Here is a 21,399-nt window from a genome sequence, read left to right as displayed (position 1 = left end):
TCCTAAAGATTTCATAACGTTCTGACGTCACTTAAGGTGTTGGAGCAGAGTTCATCTCTTTGGCAGGCCGATAAAGCTTTTGTCTGTCTGCATCTTTCGGTCTGCTGTGTTAGCAAAATATCTCATGAATGAAGGTTGGATTTTAATGAAACATGTACAGAGCAGCACGGTGGCGCAACTGGTAGAGCTGCTGCCTCTCAGCGAGCAGGTCCTTGGTTCAAACCCCGGTCCAGGGGCCTTTCTGGGTGGAGTTTGCATGTTCTCTCTGTGCATGCGTGGGTTTTCTCCGGGTACTCCGGTTTCCTCCCACAGACCAAAAACATGCATGTTAGGCTGATTGGTAACTCTAAATTGTCCCTAGGTGTGAGTGAGAGAGTGAATGGTTGTTTGTCTCGTTTGTCTCTATGTGGCCCTGTGATGGACTTGCGACCCATCCAGGGTGTACCCCGCCCCTCGCACAGTGATTGCTGGACATGGGCACCAGTGACCCCCGTGACCTAAAATGGAATAAGCGGGTAAAGATAATGGATGGATGGATGGATGGATGGATGTACATGTACAACAGATTAACCTTTGGGGTCGCCCCAATTCAAGATGGCAGCCACAGATAATCAGTTTATTCTAAGCCAACACAAAAATGGCTATAATCTAGTCAAATTTACATATCTAGAGCTGAAATTACATCAGTGGTGCAGTCTACATTTTTGTAGTGGGTATACTGATTGTTATGTGTAGTGGGTATAATGATTGTTATGTGTAGTGGGTATACTGATTGTTATGTGTAGTGGGTATACTGATTGTTATGTGTAGTGGGTATACTGATTGTTATGAAAGCGTTTAACTGCCGTTTAATGTATCAATGACACGTGCCCAATGATATGTCGTGTATCATTGAGCACTTTTAAGTGGTTATACTGAAATTCTCAAGTTTTTCTAGTGGGTATACTCCGTATGCCCGAGCATCACGTAGACTACACCACTGAATTACATGTGGTGGTAGCTGAGAGTCATTAGCAACACATACTCTGGACACATTTCTCAAGATGATGCAATAAGGCATGAAACTGAGTTGTCGTTTTTGAGGCTCGACCAAAATGGCTACAACTCTACGTAAAAGGATTAGAGCTATGATCCTTTTTTAAATATATATATTGATCTGACTTTAATCTTTAAATTCTGAGAAAAAGAAATAGTAGTGGCACAAATTCTCTTCCATCCGACTCTACCTTCTCTTCATCAAGTGATCTTACTGTAACACTATTGCCTGACAGGCGACAGACAATATGCATTTCTTCAAGGAAGGCTGGACCTCTTATTTAGTTCTGAAATTATGTACCGTGTTTTCTGGACTATACGGTGCACTTAAAATCCTTTGATTTTCTCAAAAGTCGACCGTGAGTCTTATAATCAGGTGCGCCTTATGTATTAATTCTGGTTGTGCTTACTGACCTTGAACCAATTTTTTGTGGTTATTATAAATGAGTTGAATAATAATTGACATCTGTTTCGCAGAATGTGCCTTATAATCCAAAACATACGGTAATATGAACTAATCGTTGACTGTTTTTGTAGTTTTAGTCAGCAAAAGTTTTAGCTTTTTTTCCCAAAACATTGTTTTTTTTTATTAATTTGTTGCTGAACTTATTCGCAGGCTGATCAAAGCAAGGTCATCTTTGGCATTGAGCTAAGAAATTAGTTTCATAGCATTTCTATTAGAATAATGACTTAAATTAATCGTTTGTGGAAATTATAAGAGTGTTCTGATCAGAAAAACAAGCCAAATAATTCAAAATATCAGTATACTGTAAAGTCATTCTCAAAACATTTTAGGCCCTAATCATTAACATTTTTGAGAGGGGAGAATTTAAACTTAAAAAAAAAAAACGTGAGTGGCAAGACAGAATGCACGTACAGCTAATATAAGCGGTTTCCACTCAGTATGTCATTCAAAATCTGTGTCTGCATACTTGGCACAAAGTCGAGCTCGATCCCAGTGCAGGCTGGACAGAGCTGTCCCTCGTCTCTGATCCTGTTTGTGTTGTTCATGGACAGGATCTCAAGATGGGGTCGTGGAGATGAGGGGTGTCTGGTTTGGGAGCCTCAGGGTCTCGTCTCTGCTTTATGCAGATCATGTGGTTCTGTTGGCATCTTCTGGCCAAGACCTTCAGCGTGCACTGGGGTGGTTCACAACTGTGTGTGAATCAGCTGGAATGAGAGTTGGCTCCTCAAAATCTGAGGTCATGATTCTCGACCAGAAACAGGTGAGATGCCCCCCTCCAGGTTGGAGGAGAGAGTTTCACTAAAGTGGAGAAGTTCAAGTATCTGGGCGTCTTGTTCGGTCTTCGGTTGTCTTGACGGATCGATGGATTGGGTCCTCATCCTTTGTAATGAGGATGTCATGAAGAGAGAGAGCTGAGATGAAAGACAGCTCTTGATTCTATGTTCCAACCCTCACCCATGGTCATGATTGATCATGATCATGACCGAAAGAATGATCCTGGATATGCTGGTGAAGATTCTCAGTCATCCAGGACATGATGAATTCAAAAAGCGTTCAATACAAAAACAACTGGAATTTATTTGTAACAGAAGACGTTTCGCTCCTCATCCGAGGAGCTTTCTCAATTCAAAGAGCAGAGAGTGAGAGATACAGGTTATAAGGCTGAGTGAGATAAGACACACACACACATAAGACACACACACACACACACATATATGTAGATTGGCAGTTCACACCTAAAAACCTAAACAGTAGGTCTTTGTTCCTCTGATTCACAGTTGAGGCCCCTCTGTTCCCATCAGGTGTGAAAACCGGCTGGGGATCAGTTTTAAAGTTGCATTATATGTTTTTGAAAGTGGAAATCTGAGGCCTCCTCCTCTGTTAAGAGAGGGTTTTTCTCTTTTTACATGATCCTGGATACAAGTGGCTGAAATGGGTTTTGCAGGGTGGCCGGTCTCAGCCTTAGTGATAGGGTGAGGTTGCTCCTCAGCATCGAAAGAAGTCAGTTGAGGTAGTTCGGGCATCTGATTAGCAGGACACCTCCCTTCCTCTAAAGGGAGGCGTCCTGAGGCGCTAATGTTGTTAACTTTTAGCTGATTAGGACAACATATTTGGTTTTCAGCAGAAAATATTATTCAAGGTTCTTTATTTGTGAACACCACATGTTGTACATGTGTTGGAACAAAATTGTGTACACAGGGTCCCAGTTACATCCAACAAAAGTATAAAATGTAAAAGAAAAACAGTAATAAGATCTAAGATATGAACTATGGAAAACATTAACTAAAAACACACTAAGCACTAGTAGCATAAAAACAATGTGCTGAACAGCAGAACGAACATGAGACTGTGTGAGCAGATGAGCACGAATGAACACAGCAGCATGAAACAGATCAGCAGCAACATGAAACAGATCAGCAGCAACATGTGATTTTTTTCCTGGTTACAGCTTCATGAGTCTAACAGCCTCAGGGTAGAAGCTGTTCCTCAGTCTAGTGGTTCTACACTTAATGCTCCTTAATTTCCTTCCTGAGGGGAGCGGGGTAAAAAGTGTGTGTGCTGGGTGAGTGTGGTCCTTCATGATGCAGGTGGCCCTCTTCCTGCATCTGGAGGTGTAGGTGTATCGTTTTGAAGATTGAAATTCTTCTAAAACTAAACTACTACATAAAAAAGTAATATTGGGCTACTATAATTACTAAAGGCAGTGATCTTGTGATGTAGCTTGGATTGTGTTAAATAGCCATTAAATGGAAGAGGTGTTGTATCCTCAGTATGTCACTAATTGGACATATATGTAGGCGTGTTTATTTTTATGTTAGCTGTTAGTCATTTACTGTCAGTTTAACAGTCCCTAAATCACTTCACATTACTTGGGAAAGTTATTAGCCTGCTGTAATTACTCAATATTGCATTAGGATGCATTTCAACAATGGGTTCATAGCCCATTAAATAATGTATTGTGAGGCACAGAAGTATGAATGCTATGATACAATTGATGTATCAGAGGTTTTACGTCTGGTATTTTAATGCAAATTCAGGGCACTTCTGAAATATTTTGGGGCACCCTCTGCCCAAGCCAGGTTGAGACATGACAGTTGTGCCATTTAATTTATGTGGCTTGAAGTGCAACAGTGACAATTGTCTTATTCAGAAAAGGTTCAGACCTTCCTTGACAGATGTGCAGAGAAATGTGTGTCTTGATCAAAGTGCAATTGTTGTACATGGATTTTCTCAAGTGTTATTCTATTGGTGAAATTTAGAAATGCCTTATTTTATTTGTGTTTATTTTCTACAGTATTTATTTATTTTTTGTGTATTTGTATTGCATACTTTTAAATTTATGGTATACAGCACAGTATTTATGTGTCTTACTCTGTGCCTTTATACTGTAGTATTATTCTACTTTCTTGAATGTCAAGTTTTTGAATTCAATATTAAAAGACATTTTGAGTGTGTCTATGGTGGTACATGGTAATCTAAATTATATGTCACGGCAGAACATGTCCTTGGGTGTGGTGAGGGGGAGTTTGGGGTCACCCAGGCCATCAGACGAGCTGAGATTGCCCCAAAGGGCAACTTTTTTACTTCTGTTTTTTTTTTTTTTTTTTGCTTTTGTCTGACAGATCTGTACTTTTCCCAAAACACTTCATGAAGCACTAAATGAATTTTTAAGAACTTTTGAGAAACTACATTTACAGCATTTAGAATCAATCCGGTTCAAGATAGCTGCCATAGCTAAGTAATCTAACAAACATAAAATAAAGCTATAACTCAGATAATTTTGCAGATATTGAACTAAAACCTTGTTTGGGAGAAGCTGAAAGTCATTCCCATATGTTCTGAGAGCTAACTGATCATGCGAAATCTGTTTTTAAAACTTTGCTTCTATTGGAGGCAGCTTCATCTGATAGAAAAATATCTCATGAACCAATTAACAAATTTACATGAAATTTTCAGTGAGTGATCAATGGGTCGACATCTACAGCTGAATAACTTTAAGACCTAAATCGATTAAAGATGACCACAGCCATTAGAAAACACAAGCACTGTTTTAAATCTGTCGAATTTACAGATGTTTTATTTAAATTTGGTGGGTTGGTATCTGAGAAGAATACTCAACACATTCTACAAGCACCACACATTATGTAACATTGTTGAATGAATGCATTAAGTTCTCGAAATCGTACAAAGTACATTTAAAACAGATTAACTTGCAGAGTCACTTCTACTGAAGACATGCTTGCAGATAATTGACACCAACCAAACAAAAATTACCACAATTAAGTAAAAAATAGATATTGAGCTATAATGTGAGGTGGTAGTTGTTGAAAATCAACAACAATCTGAGTGTGACATGATATTACATGTACTGTATGTGCATGGCCTATGGTTTTCTACCAGTGGCGATTTTAGCCTCTATTTGGGGGTGCTCAAGCACCCCTAAATTTTAACTCTGCACCCTGAAAAATAGTTATACTGTCTGTATATATATATATATATATATATATATATATACACATACATACATATTTATGATTCAATGCAACAAAATATACAAATTTAAAAGGTAATAGATCATTGTAATACATGGTTTGTAGTGACTTTGATGGAAGTCTGGCCCCTGAGCTGCTGCTTTCAGTAACTGTGGCCCCCTGAGCAGTTTAGTTGAGTAGCCCTGCTTTAGAGGGTGAAATACGGTTTATTTTATCTCCAAAACCTAAACACCTCCACCTCACAGATAAGGGACACTCTTTTGAGGACCGAGAACACAGATGGTTTGAGAGGGGGGTGAAGGAAGCAATTTGTGTAAAAGGAGAAAAAACATCTCTTAACAGAGGAGGAGGCCTCAGATTTCAACTTTCAAAAACATATAATGCAACTTTAAGACTGATTCCCAGTCAGTTTTCACACCTGATGGGAACAGAGGGGCCTCATCTGTGAATTAGAGTAACAAAGACTTAAAGAAACTCCTACTGTTAAGGTGTTTATGTGTGAATTGTCAAACTACATGTATGTCTTATCTCACTCAGCCTTATAACCTGAACCCCTCACTCACTGCTCTTTGAATTGAGAAAGCTCCTCGGATGAGGAGCGAAACGTCTTCTGTTACAAATACAGTCTAGTTGTTTTTGTATTGAACGTTTTTTTGAATCTTAGCTAGTGCACCTGTATTGCGTGCCGCTAACTTAGCTCTACTTCTTGTTGTGCCGCGCTCTCTACAATAGTTATCGAATCAAGCGATCACTTATGTAGGTAAACGTAGATGTTTAACAACCCGTTAAAATACACCAGAATGCAGGAAATGGCATCTACTTTATCAAAATTGTCTGGGGGAGAACCCACAGACCCTCCCACCCCCCACATTACAAATGCCTCTGACGCCAATGGCCACCACTTTGTTCAAACTAAGAGCCATTGTCAGCGCTGGGGGCTAAGCACCCCTGAAGGTCAGATTCTAGAATCGCCCTATAAGGACTTTGTGTTCTTACTCCACAATAAAGAAGTGACTTAGTACTTTATGGGTTATTTTTTAAATTTTGAATCTGTTGATGCTTTACAAAGTTCGTTGTTAACATAATTTATAATCAGAACTTATTTTTAATAGCAAAACAGGATACAGTTTTCTTAGGTGATTGTTTTCCTTTATCAAACTGGGGCTGTCTGACCTTTGCATCCTGACTGAAGAGTGCACGTTATCTTAAGCTCTACTAACCAAAGACACGTTATCACCGGGTATTCCTACAAAGTATTTCATGTGAGTGCCTTTTTAATGCAATTAGAGAGTTACTTGAGTCACTTTGGTGAACGATCTATTAGCTGCAGAGATTTGGAGCGCACATCACGCTTGGGTGGGGTTATAAATCAAGCAGCCCCCGCTGTGCGGACTGGTGCTACATGTATTATTATTATCCGACAGAAGGTAACAAAAGGCGACACGGATACACAAAGAATAAGCGCGGTGCAGTTTTACTGCAGGGAGCGCTGGGAAAACCGGTCAGGGGAGGCGAACGAGTTCAGGCTTCACTGGAGGGGCTGGGGTGTGACGTAGCAGTCCAATAACTCACGCATACACATGCATGCGTGTGTTATTGTACACACACACACACACATACACCGCTGCTGCGCTTGCTAGGATCTCAATGAGGAGAAATGACCGCGAGTGACCTCAAAGGACACGCTGCGTTTTAACGGGTGCGCGCGACTCCAGTCAAACTACATTAGTTGTTTAAAAAAAAATGTACGCCACCATTTTGTTTGGTTTTTCAAGGTAGAACACGGTGCTCGCTGGTCGCACGCGGGTGTCTCATTAGGTCGCGAGCGCGAGGCTAACATTAGCTAGCTAAGCTAAGCTAGTCCGGGTAATCGAGTTTCTCCGCTCTGTTTTCTCGCAGATGCTAAAGCTAGGCTAGGCTACTCGAAGCCAACATGGAGAAAGCCAAGTCACTGGTGGACAAGAAGGGGGCGTCGGGACCTTTTCACGTGAGCAACGGCCAGAGGGGGTTTCACAGCAGCCAAGCCGTCGTAGCCGCTAACGGCAGCTGCTGCAGCAGCAATTCATTCGGCTTGAGCACCGCGGGATCCGGCAGCGGCAGCAGTACGTTTGACAGCAGCATGCATCACCTGCAGCGCGCCGATGACAAGGAGTGCAACGGGTCCCCGGCCAAGAGGTGCCGAATGCGGAGGAGCAGGACGGAGTCGGTGAAACGCAACAGACCTCGTAAGGAAAATTTGAATATATATTTATATTTGCTGCAGTTATTGCTCTGACACGAGAGGGCATTGTACTGTTGTCATACAAGCCGGTTGTTGCAGGGTTTGCACAATCGTCGTGCCATTTTGATGATGCAAGGAGAGCAATTGCAACCGCTGACACACGAGAGCTTATCTCGTTGAAGTTTAATTAAATGTGATTAATTTTGTCATATTTCATAAATAACCGATGCTTGAGAACGATATTTTTTTCATTTTTAGTAAGTCGTGTCGTGAGCGGTTTAGTTCAGCAGCCTTCCGTCGTCAGGGAGACCTTTTTGTGTTTATGGACCTCTGGTGTCATTTGGAGGGCTGTGATTGGTCGGTTCCCAGTGGTGAAAAAGCTCCTGATAAGTAGGCCTGGCTTGCTGCGACCAATCAGAACTCGACTCTTGTCAAGAGGCAGGCCGAAGGTTCCGGAGCTCCGCCCCTTACCTTGTGTTCCTGATGAGAGTCAACCATCCTGCTGAAGTTTACCGGGGACATGTCTGACGCTAAATGGTTGAGTTTCCTCACTTCGTGAGGCTTTTTAAAAAACGCGCATAGCTGAATAAAGACGCATTAGCAACAACCTTCTTTCATGTGGTATTTAGTAGGCAAACTTGAGAGCATATAGCCATGAAGCTTATAAGTGAGAAGAAACCTGGTAAGTGTGAGCTGGTTTTGTTGCTTTATTACACTGATAAGGGCCAGATAACAGTTGTAAGTGAGGTTAAATTGGTGTAAACCTGTAAAACCACTCTTAGATCTTTTAAATTTACTTGCTTTTGCAAATTGTTTCAGTTAGACTATTTAATGAGAGTTTTGCATATGTTCATCAAGATTAAAAGGCTAATAATGTACAGTTTTACGCTGCAACACGTCACACTTTACATTAACAGCATGCATTAATTGAAGTTGGTTGCTTTTAGTTAGCTGTATGCATCTTGCTGCTTCAGAGCTCCTGGGTTTGTTTTGGCTGGTAAAACTCAATTTTACTCCCTAGAGATGTTTTCAGAGAAACTAGCTGCAGTGTGAAGTCCTTTATCTTAGTCAGCCCCACCGTATTACTTATATTTGCTTGTGATTGTGTTAGGAAGAGATCAAGAGAGAAAGAGATATAGTTTGGTGTTTCTTCTGTTTTAGGATTTTATTCTACTTTTGAATTAGTTCAAGTACTTTCTACTGTGGTAATTTGAGAAATCACTTATTTATAGTAAAATGTAGTTTACTTTCCCCATCAGTTTATTAGCACTAATGACCTTTTGGTAAATAACTGATTGACACAAGTGAAAGGAATCGACCAGTGCATTTACGTACTCTTTGGTGCTTGCACAAACATTTTTTATCCTAAATTTATTTTTTAATCGTACATTTACATTTGTTTGCGTGTTCATGTGATTGGTGAATTTATAAAGTGGTTGTGGTTGGACTTCAACAAATCTGTTGTAAACAAACAAACAAAAAAGTACAGTCAATATAAGAAATAGGCGAAAACATTTTTGTGGGTGTTTTAAAGAGGTGTTTATAGGTTAGTTAACGGTTGATATGCAGTATGTATTCTGAGTGTTTTCTGTGACTGAGCTAATATATCCTAATTGTAAGTTGAAAATACGTGCATCAAGAGTTTGGTTTTTCTTTTTTTTTTTTTTTTTTACTGTACAAAGTTATGAAATGGCTCACACCATCCTCAAACTTATCTCACCTTTCGATCTCTGTTACATAATGGCATCCTGTAAAGATTTGCGATTGTACCTTGCTTGGCTGTGATGTTTTTTTTTTCTACACAAAAACAAATATACAGCATATAATCACCATTAGGCGGCATAGTGGTGCAGTTGATGGAGCTGCTTCCTCTCAGTGAGAAGGTTGTTGGATTGAATCCCAGCCGGGGGCCTTTCTGGGTGGAGTTTGCATGTTCTCTCCGTCCATGCGTGGGTTTTCTCTGGGTAAAAACATGCATGTTAGGCTGATTGGTAACTACCAGTAAATTGTCCTTAGGTGTGAGTGAGAGAGTGAATGGTTGTTTGTCTCATTTGTCTCTACTGGCTTATTTGCACTGCTCCTCATCTGCCCCAACTCTGCACAGATGATTTTGTAGGATCTGGTGCATCAGATTTAATTCAATTCAGTTTATTTATCAAGCGCCAAGTCACAACAGAAGTCGTCTCAGGGCACTGAACAGAAATTTTCGTCTAAAATAAGTTACCAGAAACATTAATATATAAAAATAATAATTTAACATTATTTATCTGAGGAGCAGACTGCTTTGAGTTTAACTCATCGCAGAACTCTCAGCAGGATTTTGGATTCTGGAAACGCCTCCAGAGTCGGTCCTAAAGTGTGGTGCAAATCCATGCTGAGCTGAGCCAGGCTGACCAGGGTCGTGCAGGGCTTAGCAGAGTTGGGACTGAGTAGGAGCAGTGCAAATACGTGTCCCTGTGACGGACCAGAGACCTGTCCATGGTGTCCCCTTCCTCTCGCACAGGGATAACTGAAAATGGGCACAAGTGACCCCTGTGACCTGAAAAGGAAGAAGCAGGAAAAAGATAATTGAATATTCACCTTTCAAACTACTTAAACAACTTTGTGCAGCTCCAGCTACAGTAGATGTTACCCTAGATTTATTTTACTATTTTTAAAGACACACAGACTCATAAGGTGAAAGCAAAGTTAGGATGGTTGTCGCTTGTCAAAAGTACCGCTACTATTCAGTATACCTGTGATACCGGTAATTGACAGAGATTTTTGTTGTTATGATTAGGCAGGCAAATAAAACTTCAGGGATGCTGCTGAGATTAAAATGACCTACCACAGAGTTTTTCCAGATTGAGAGACATATGATCTGTAAAGTCTGAAATGTCCGGTCAGAGCTCCTCTGCTTTGTGGGTAACTTGTCCTGGGATGAACTCCAGCCATTCTGATGAACCCAAATAAAACTCTTAAGCTTTTCCTGACTGGGGGCCGAGTCTGGAATGCATTCCCCTCTGGGAAAGGATTTTTCTCTTTTGTCCTGAGAGATCTTTCCTTTTTGTGCTTTGACATGGTTCAGCTTTTGGTATTCTTTTGGGCAACATTGCTTGCTGCATTGCTTGTTTGCACCAGAAGCAACGTGGTGAGCTGTTTATATTGCTTGTCTTGGCTGTTTTCTGGAATGACACAAAACACACATAATGTGATGTGCCATCCTTTATTGCGCCACTTTTGAGCCATATGAGTTAAAAATAAACAAAGAATGTGACGTAAAAGTACTATGAAGTTGCTTTGTAAAATCTGTGGAACAGAAACACAACAAAGGTTATTATTTCTTATGTGTTTGGGTTTTAAGTGCAGAATTTATTTTTCAAGTCTGAAGCATTCAAGTGTTTTTACCCAATGCAAAGATGTTTCAGCATACATCTTAGCCAAGAAACTTTTGTTGACCATTATTCTGGGGAAAGTTTATAATGCAATACTTGAGTTCATCTTTGTACAGCTGCAATCATAAAGTGAAATTATTCATGACAGAATACCAGTAATCCCTGAAATGAAATTTATCTAGAGGGCAGACAGTCAAAGCCCAGAATGAGAGAAAGGAAGAAAATAATTTCATTTTATACATGTTTTGTTTTGCATGGTGGATATTACATTTCATGATAATCGTAGAATTCAACACAGACAACAGTGTTTTGGTGTAAAAGAAAGCTGATGTTAAAACATGGCAGGTTTAGTTTAGCAAACATACATTCAGACTAGGGGTGCGAATCTATCAGTGTCTGGCAATCCTATTCGATTCCGATTTTTGGTGTCACAGTACGATTCAAAATTGATTTTTCGATTCGGAAACAATTTTCGATTCAAAAACGATTTTTCTATTGAAATGGTTTATAAATTTTGTTTCACTTATAATGTATATGTAACTGACAAGCTGAAAAGATTAAACAACAATGTAAACAAATAGAACATTTATTTAAAACAATCATTTTAGGTTCCTTACTGTATCAAATATTTTTATTCATTTTACATTTATACCAAAAATAGGAAAAAAAATAGGAGTGCATAAAATTCTGTAACTTAAATTACCAGTATTAGGTTAGCTTCGTTGCTTGAATTAAATAATAATAATAATAAAAAAATAAAAATCTAGGAACAAATAATTCATCCATCCATCATCTTTACTCACGTCTTCCTTTACGAGTCTCGGGGGTCACTGGTGCCCATATCAGCCATCACTGTGTGAGAGGCGGGGGCCTGGACAGGTCTCCAGTCCATCACAGACAAATAATTCAAAATATATACATTTAAAAGTAAACAGACTTCAGCCTACCAGTATATTAACCCTTAACTCAACATAAAATGCAGACTTCACAATTATTTTTAACCATATTGCTCTAACATTTGTTATATTTTCTAAACTTAACCTAATATGAAATTTACAGACTTCACAGTCATATTGATTCATATTTGGTAAATCTTTAACAAAATTTCAAAACCTGTGGAAACCTGCACAAAAACTTCTGAACTGTAATTTATAACTTCCATCATTTAGAACTGGCTCCAGGAGATGTGTTTCATCTGTCCTCTCCAACCTGTTACAAAGACAAATTACATTAAGTTTGTTTTACAACTTGTCTATAAGTTTTAGTATAATATGAGAAATAATAGTTACCTTTGAGCTGCAGCTGCATCAGAGCTTCTCCATCCGTTGTTTCATGGTGAAGTTGTGGGGCTGCTTTATCGCAAAAAAAAAAAGAAGGAATAACGTACATTAGGTCCATCGTATTAAAAATAAACCTAGACCCCTCACCTTCCACTGAGAAGTCTGCTCATAAATCCTTTGTGATAGAGCAGGAGATGGAGAGGGAACTCTTCACAGCCTTTCGGAATCAGCTGGAAGTTTGTTGCAGAGTTCGCTGGTCGGCTGCTTCGCTTTCATCTTCCGTGAATTTTGTCGTATTTCCAAAATACTGTACCGCAATTTTATTTTACCCTTCTTGTAAATAACTGTGCTCTTGTGAAGCTCTGTCTTCCCCCCGGGAACATTGTAGGATCTGAAATGATTTTTAAAGAAGCAGTGGGTTGAATCGCGCTGTCTCCCTCCTCCATGCTAACAGGCTCCATTCAGATAAAGGGAGCTGGCTAACTAGCTTGCTGTACGGTGGCCTACATGGCCAAAATTCTTCGGCGGCCGAACATGGTGTAGGAGCAGAAAAAATATAAAACTTAAATGCATTTTAAAATAGATTTATGGACCTTTAAAAACGATTCAGAATCGCCAGGACAAAGAATCGAGATTCATCGAAAAAACAAATTTTTTTCTGCACCCCTAATTCAGACAAATCTCAAGACTTCTGGAACAATGATCTTTACTGAGACAAAACATACTGGAAATGAGTGGAAAAAATGCACATCACAACATTTCATGATGAACAACAGCACATCAAGACAACCACTTCATACCAATGCTCAAGCATGGTGATAGAAGGCTGATGATATGGGTTTGCATTGTGTATTAAAGAATCATCTGTTTGGCAGCTAAAGCCTGTCCTAAACTGTGTTGTGCAGAAGGACATTGATCCCAAACATAACGGTAAATAAGAAAGGCTAGGAAGAACTAATCATTGTTACCAGTCAAAATTTAAACCTTTACCTGATGAAATCTCACAGCATAATGGCAGCGATTAACAAAATGAAGTGTTGCTGGTTCTTTAAATCATATTTATCTAATTTAGAGGCCAAGTAACAAGCATATGATTATTTTAATCTCTTTTGATGAATTCATTTGAAATGGGATTTTCTTTTATAGTATGACTTTACCTCTGTAGTTTAAGTAATGTGAATTATTGCCAATAAAAAGTCTTGGTTACTGTGAAAGTGACTTTTAAACTTGTATTTATTTTGTTGACATTTGTTTCATCTTTATCTTTAAAGAGTTGGCAGGAGTTTAGGTCTACAGGGATTGTGTTTCTTATCATTAAACCATTACATTTGTTTATACATTTTGTTTTTAATGTTAAATATGTGCTATGGCTTAAAAAAGTATAGGAAAAAGTCAGTGTGATTGTTGTCTCAGGTTTTCAGAAACGTATTTGTAACATGACTCTGTTGCAGATAAAATAAGGAAAAAGAGCTCTAGTTAAGACTGTGCTGTGGCTGCTAGTAAACAATGCTGGGCTGTCCAAAGGGGCAAGTTCTGTTGGTAGCACTCTTAGAAAACAAAATGACATTCTTGGTAAAGTATTTAGTTTTAATGCTGTAATGAATCAACTAGAAGCCATAATGTAAACTCTCTGAATAGCCTTAGATTTAATTGAATGGTGACTTCATATTAAGGAACTACTCTTCATAAAATAGAGTGGGAAACCTTCCAGTTTCAGGCTCATTGGGGCCAGTCTCTACATCCTGAGCATGTTAATTTACTAACACAATAACTGCAATAAAAATATCGGATTGTCAAAAAACTCTTTCACAAGTCTCGCCAATGTTCCACCACTTATACAGTAAAGATGGATTGTATAGAAGGGTGAGAAGATTTCAGTAGGGGGTGTAGGTAACTTAACTTAAGAATGGCTTCTTAAGTCTGATGCAAATTTAGCAAATGAAGTCTAAGAAACGTTTCAACAAGTTTTTTTGTTTTTTTGAATGCGTCCAGAGGACCTGACTTTGTTAGATTTTTCTACCTGGATCATTGAGCATGCATCAGGGTATCTAAGTAGACCTGCTTGTTTTATCTGATGTAAAGTTTTCATTATTCATTTTTTGATCTGCTAACTGCATAGTATTTGTAGACTGAAGTACAGTCAGCTAAATCATTTTATATTTATGGGTTAGCTATTAATTGCAGTAGCTACCGTGCCAATGTTAAAGCAGTGGTATGTTTTATGTCAGAATAAAACGTTTTTGATTCTAGCGTAATTGATTTGCCAATTTCAGCAATATGCTTTATTGATAACCGTTTAAATTAAATAATGGATTGTTGATGGAATGGAAACATTTTAACCATGTTATAACTTTTTACATCACAAACAATTATTTATTCGGTGTACTAAGATATTCCCAGGTCACCGAGGATATGTAGTCCCTTCAGTAGTGATTGTAATAGTTCTATCATAACATAACACACATACCATTAGTTAAGTAAAAGGGACGCAAAGAGAAAGTCAATATTATTGCAGCAATACATCATTAATAACTTTTAAGTGCAAGTCTTCCTGTTAAGTTAAAAAATCTGTTAATTATTGTCTCTGCTGTGTGGATACAATCTTCAGCAGCATGCATGTGTATGTTCTTGTCTTATCACCGTCTTGGAACAGAACAAGACAGGTTTGACTGAACAGAACATCCAAACTCTAACAAGACAAAAGCAAGAAAAATGTTGCTTCCCAGTTGTCATTTGCATACTGTGTATACCATACATACAGTGCAAGGCAGGTGTGTGTTAGTCCAGAGCCCTTTTCCTTACAGTGACCCAAACCACTTGTGTTGCTCCAGTCCTGCTCCTTGTCACAGTGACCTTTGGCTGCACACATGACACAGTGTGTTTGTGTAACTTGTGTGCATGCGGGATTCCTGGATAGAAGAGCGCACTAGGAGATCAACCACGAGGCCTCTGGGAGGGGTGAAAGGCACAATTTAGGTGTTCAAAACTAGAAGTGTTTGCATTTGTTTTATTGTTCGCCTTCAGACTCTAACACTTAAAAGGATTTAAATCCTTTTAAGGACTTAAATGGAAACTTTGAACAGTTTCTGAGATTGCTGAGGAACTGTTAAGTTATTGTTTCTTGGAGTAAATTTTTTAAGATATTGTGAAGTATGTTCCGCATAGTGAGTGAAAAAACAATAAAATGCTATTCTTGAAGCACCCTACTCAACATGAAATACTCATTGACTCGTGACATTGAATCATTTGCTCTGTCTTTAGGTATTATTTTATTGCTGTTTTAGTTGCACAGAAGAATAAAGAATTTGCCAAATTAAACATCAAAGTATACTGTGTGCTTATTAAAATTTCACTCATTAAATTGCAAACTATGATCAAAAGTAACAGTTTTTTTAAATATATTTTTATACATATTAATATTTTTCAGTTTCAGTCCTTAATTTCTTGTTGTTAACCAAGTAAAATAAATAAAAGAGCTCCTCTTCTTGTTTTGGAGTCTGCATTGGTAAAACTTTACTGCAGACTGTTTATGCATTTGCAAACATTCATTTATGAGGCGTATGTGCACGCCTACATCTTTTCTATCTTAACTTTTTTCTTCTTCTTCTTTTGGCTGCTCCCTTCTTCAGGGGTCGCCACAGCAAACTAACTCGCACAAAGACTTGGCCATTGTTTTTGCACCAGATGTCCTTCCTGACACAACCACAGACCACTGAGCTACCACAGCCCTCTGTGTGGAGCAGAGAGCTGCTATCAATTGTGCCCGGGGGATTAGATGATGGGGGTTAAGGACCTTGCTCAAGGGTCCAGTGGGGCAGATGAGGGTGGAGGCAGGTGTGGGTGTTTCACCTTTCCCATCCACATTTTGATGTTGTAGGTTCAGGTGTTGAACCGGAAAATTTCCGATCACAGGCGCACCGTCTCTAATCTCTGCGCCACCACTCCCCCTCCTCTCCTGTCTCTTCTATCTTAACTTAAACATTTAAAAAAGTGATATTTTAATCAATGCTTTAGCACTCTAGTGTTTTAAAATTAGGGTTAAAGGCAACTGCATGTAGATAAATAAATAAAAAAAATGCCTGTGAAACAACTTCTGTTACCTTTAAGACAGTGTAGTAACTGCAATTAATTTTATAGATTATATATTTTTCAATTTTTGGAAAATATTAAAATTAAATTTGTTTTTAAGAAGTCTTTTTTCGTCTCTTTAAACAGATGTAGTCTTTTTTATGTTTATTTGCAAACATTTTGAAGTCTGTGGACGGGAATGGCATTGTCACTTGAGCCATACATTCTCATGTGTCTTGACTGATGACTGTGGTGTTACCTTTCTTCATCCATCCATTATCTTTACCTGCTTTTTCCTTTTCGGGTCGCGGGGGTCACTGGTGCCCATGTCCAGCCATCGCTGCGTTAAAGGCGAAGACACCCTGGACAGGTCTGCAGTCTTCACAGGGACACATGGAGACAAACAATCATTCACTCTTTCACTCACATCTAGGGGCAATTTAGAGTTACCAATCAGCCTAACATGCATGTTTTTGGTCTGTGGGAGGAAACCGGAGTACCCGGAGAAAACTCACACATGCACGAAGAAAACATGCAAACTCCACCCATAAAGCCCCCCTGCCGGGATTTGAACCAGGGCAACCTGCTCATTGAGAGGCAACGGCTCTACCAATTGCACCACTGTACTGCTGACTTTTCTTCATATCAGAGAATAGTATTTCTAGGTACAGTACTGTATCGTGTAAACTAGAACTGTATTTACTGTAGCAGTGCTATTTTTCTAGCTTTGAAGTTTTATGACTCATTCTTTTTTTGGACCTGAAAGCCGGCGTTTATATTAGAGGTGCTGTGGTATGAAACATGTGTTCTTTAAAGTCACAAGTGATTTAATGAAACAAAAAACAAAACAAATATAATGACTAGTATTTAGCTGTTTTCAGTACCTGTAGTTGTTCACAGTATAATTGGATAAGTGAATGCAACATCAAATAAATTAAATTATTAGACATTAGAAATCTAATCTAAGTGTCTTATCTTATCTAAATGGTGTTAAAATTTGACCATGCAAAACAAACATAGTTACAGATTTTAATATTCTGAATATCCAGTTTTTTTTTTTTTTGCAATGGGCACTAAAGCATTTAGATTTTTAAATCCTGGTTTACAGACATTAGAACAGGTAAATGTAAGTAAGAGGTCACAGTAGTGAAAAATCAGCAGAACAAAAATGTTTATGGAAAATACATGAAGTATTTTCTTACATTTCAAAGTTATATGTGTCAGTACTCTTGAATAGGTTCTTTGAATAGTATCACTTTTTAAATATTTTTTTTCTCGCATTCTCCAAATGAAAAATGTTAACTTCTCCACACAACCCTAAATTCAGGCAAATAATCCTTTAACATTTTTATTATTTCAATGACTTTTATTCATTTATTATATTGCTTTTAATTTAGTTTCCTACTTGAATATTGTTTATAACACAATGCAATTCCTTTCCCACATTGTTGCACAGTTTGTCACAACCCTGTCAAACAGATAAACATACAAGATACTGCTGTGCATTCACTTTTCTACTGTAAATCTCACAATACCTCACGTCTTTCTACAAATAGATTAGGTGTTGTTAAATTTAATCTTGTACACTAAAGTTGCTAGTTTAGTACATTTGACACAATACACCATCTAAGTATACATTTCTTCAGTCTTTATTAAGTGACGTGAAGATGCATACATTTATACTACAAACATTGGAAAAGAACAAAACAATGAAAGCGGTTCTCCTGCAACCTACAATCCCAGGTTCTATACTGGTGACTCCAATCTGAAAGTGGACTTTGCCTTTGAAAGAGTCATTCTGTTTCCTTCAGCAGTTTGTTGTGAAATAATTGTATCTCCTGATTTTCAAGTGGGAGCCATCCTGATGACACAGAGTGAACCAGGATACTGCTTTTTATAGGCAAACTTTTAGGACCCACTGAATGCTGTCCAAACCCAAAGTGCCATATTTAGTTAGTTACTGAAGATAAAAGCAAAATCTATTATAAGAACCCATTGCAAATTGTATCATTTTATTCTATCAGTGGTTAAATAACTGGTGTGTAAAATACAGTTCTGTTTTATTACTCTTTTTTTTATTCTATTGTATATACAAAACCTAATATTTCAGTTTTAGATTATATGAAAATTGCAATTTATTTGTAATTTTAGCAAGTTGGAATGTACTTTATAGGTCAGTTCAAACAAATGCCTTTCAAAAAGTATATTGATAGAGAAAAATAAACCCCAATGTGCTCTATCTGCATTTGTGTGTGCAACTCTTGCGTGTCCAGTTTTAGCTGGTTAAAATCACATTATTATTATTATTATTATTATTATTATTATTATTATTATTATTATTATTATTATTATTATTTGCATTTATTGTCAAACAACAAAAGAGAAATGTGATACTACAACTTAAACTAGTTTAGTTGACAACACTCAGGGCAGGGTTTCCAACAATCAAAAAGAAGAAATCTGTCAAGGGCTTCAAGAAACATGCTGTATTTTTATACTTTAAGGTCATGTACACACTATACTTTACTAAGGTTATATACACAGTATACTCCTCATTAGGTGAAAACCTTTGAGAAGTGACCTGTACGCAGGAAAAAGCTCTCGAATGTGTGGGGGTGGGAGGGTTGTTGATGATGCTACCTCAGGTGTAGGAAAGTTCTCAGTCTAAAGATTTTTTTTCTGCTTTAATCTCTGGGACTGTTTGATATCAATTTTTTTTTTTTTTTTGTGGGATTCTGCAACTAAATCGTGTTGGTCCAAATTTATGGATAGTTGGTTGGACGACGTCTTTGTGTATAAAGGCAAAACTGGAGATTGACACCATTGAGCCTCATGCCATGAAAGTATTCAGTACGTCTTTTTTGCTGGATGTTTCCAACAAAATAACTGCACTTGTATATAGAGCTATTGAACTAGAGAGCACTGAATATCCTTTATGTTCAATAAACAGACGACAACTAAATTTGATTGTGTCTCATTGAGTGACACACATGCTATGCTTGGTTGTAGTACAACAGGATCCTCTAATCATCGCCTATATTTATTGGTTTTTGCTCTTAAATTTAATTCAAGGGGACATTAAAAAGCCTTAAAAAGTCAAATTTGACTTGCTGAAACCTGCAGATACCATGATGTAAAGCACCTTGGTTTGCAGAGTCTTGTTGGCCCTGTAGGCTGGCCAGCCATCACGCATTAAATACATAAATTCATCACATTCTTTTGTCGAATGCTGCTGCTTTCCACAACAATATATCTTTAAGTGAACAAACACTGCCTTGAGCACTTGCACAAGGTGTACATTGTTTCAAAACTACAGATACTGAAAAGCTAACAATGAAATTGTTCAGTGTCATGAGTTCTTCTTTTTTTCTTCCATCTTTCCCCTCTTCAGGGTCGCCACAGCGAGTCATTCTCCTCCATCTCTCTGTCCTCTGCATCCACTGTCCTCACTACAAACCTCCATGTCATCTCTACCTGCATCCATATATTCACTGTGTCCTTCCGCTTTTTCTTTCTCCTGGCAACTTCATTTCTAACATCCTTTTACCAATATACCCACGGCCCCTCCTCTGGACATGATTAGACCATCTCAGTCTGGCCTCTCTAACTTTATCTCCCTGTTGTTCAACTTGCACCGTACATCAGATGATCTCATTCCTAATCTTATCCGTTCTTGGCACTTCTAAGGAGAACTTCAACATCTTCATTTCTGCCACCTCCAATTCTTTTTCAAGTGCATACCTCCACCTCTCCAAGTTCTCTTTCACCTGTTCCCTGATCTCACCACATATCACAATGTCATCTGCAAACATCATAGTCCACGGGGATTCCTGTCTGACCTCATCTGTTAGTCGGTCCATCACCAGAGCAAACAAGAAGGGGCTCAGAGCCGATCCTTGATGCAATCCCACCTCCACTTTGAAGCTATCGGTCACTCCTACAGCACATCTCACCACTGTCCTGCTGTCCTCATACATGTCCTGTACCAGTCTAACATACTTCTCTGCCACTCCAGATTTTCTCATCAATACCACACCTTCTCCCTCGGCAGCCTGTCCTATGCTTTTTCTAAATCCACAAAGACACAGTAGAGTTCTTTCTGACCTTCTCTGTACTTATCCATCAGCATCCTCAAAGCAAAGATGTCATCTGTGGTGCTCTTTCTCTGCATGAAATCATACTGCTGCTCACAGTCACATCTCGTCTAAGTCTATCTTCCACAACTCTTTCCCAGATCTTCATTGTATGACTCATCACCTTAATTCCCCTGTAGCTGCTACAACTCTGTACATCACCCTTGTTCTTAAAAATGGGCACCAGCACACTTCTTCGCCATTACTCAGATATTTTCTCACCTTCAAATATGCCATTGAATATTTGAGTCAAAAACCTCACTGCCATCTCTTCAAGACATTTCCAAACCTCTACTCTATGTCATCATCATCATTCTTTTCAGAGCTTTTTGGACTTCACCCTCACTAATCTTTCCCTCTTCCTGGTCCACAGCTTCTATCACCTCTACTCTTTTTTCCATTTCATTCTCTTAATTTGTTAACTCCTTAAAGTACTCCTTCCATCTTCCTATCACAGTCTCCTCACTTGTTAGAACATTGTCATTCCTATCTTCTACAAGCCTAACCTAGCCTAGCACATCCTTTCCAGCTTGATCCCTCTGTCTCACCAATCAGCACAAGTCCTTCTCGTCCTTGTTAGTGTCTAGCCTCCCAATATAACTCATCATACATCTTCTGTGTTACCTCCGTCTTTGCTCTATGTTGTTTCTGCTCATATTCCTGTCTACACTTTTCAATCCTATCACTGTCATATTTCTTCTTGGCCAATGTCTTTCTCTGAATAGCTTCCTGCACTTCACTATTCCACCTCAAGGTTTTCCTTATCTTTTCTCTGTCCAGATGACACAACAAATACCTTCCTATCCATCTCTCTAACATCAACAACAACA

The 21,399-nt window shown here is 38.5% G+C and overlaps 1 protein-coding gene across 1 annotated transcript in view; it reads left to right on the top strand.

The window, feature by feature from the left end:
• The first annotated feature begins 7,103 nt into the window (after positions 1 to 7,103).
• Positions 7,104 to 21,399, top strand: part of pank1a (pantothenate kinase 1a) — a 26,369-nt gene continuing 12,073 nt past the window's right edge. The window contains exons 1-2 of the mRNA XM_037680273.1: positions 7,104 to 7,192; positions 7,393 to 7,718. Of these exons, the coding sequence (XP_037536201.1) occupies positions 7,427 to 7,718 (292 nt within the window). The 5' untranslated portion in view covers positions 7,104 to 7,192; positions 7,393 to 7,426. The remainder of the gene's footprint in view (positions 7,193 to 7,392; positions 7,719 to 21,399) is intronic.

The sequence above is a fragment of the Nematolebias whitei genome, chromosome 1 (assembly GCF_014905685.2).
Source record: "Nematolebias whitei isolate Nwh7 chromosome 1, NemWhi1, whole genome shotgun sequence".
Classification (NCBI taxonomy): Eukaryota; Metazoa; Chordata; class Actinopteri; order Cyprinodontiformes; family Rivulidae; genus Nematolebias; species Nematolebias whitei.
This window is presented reverse-complemented; position numbering and strand designations above follow the sequence as displayed.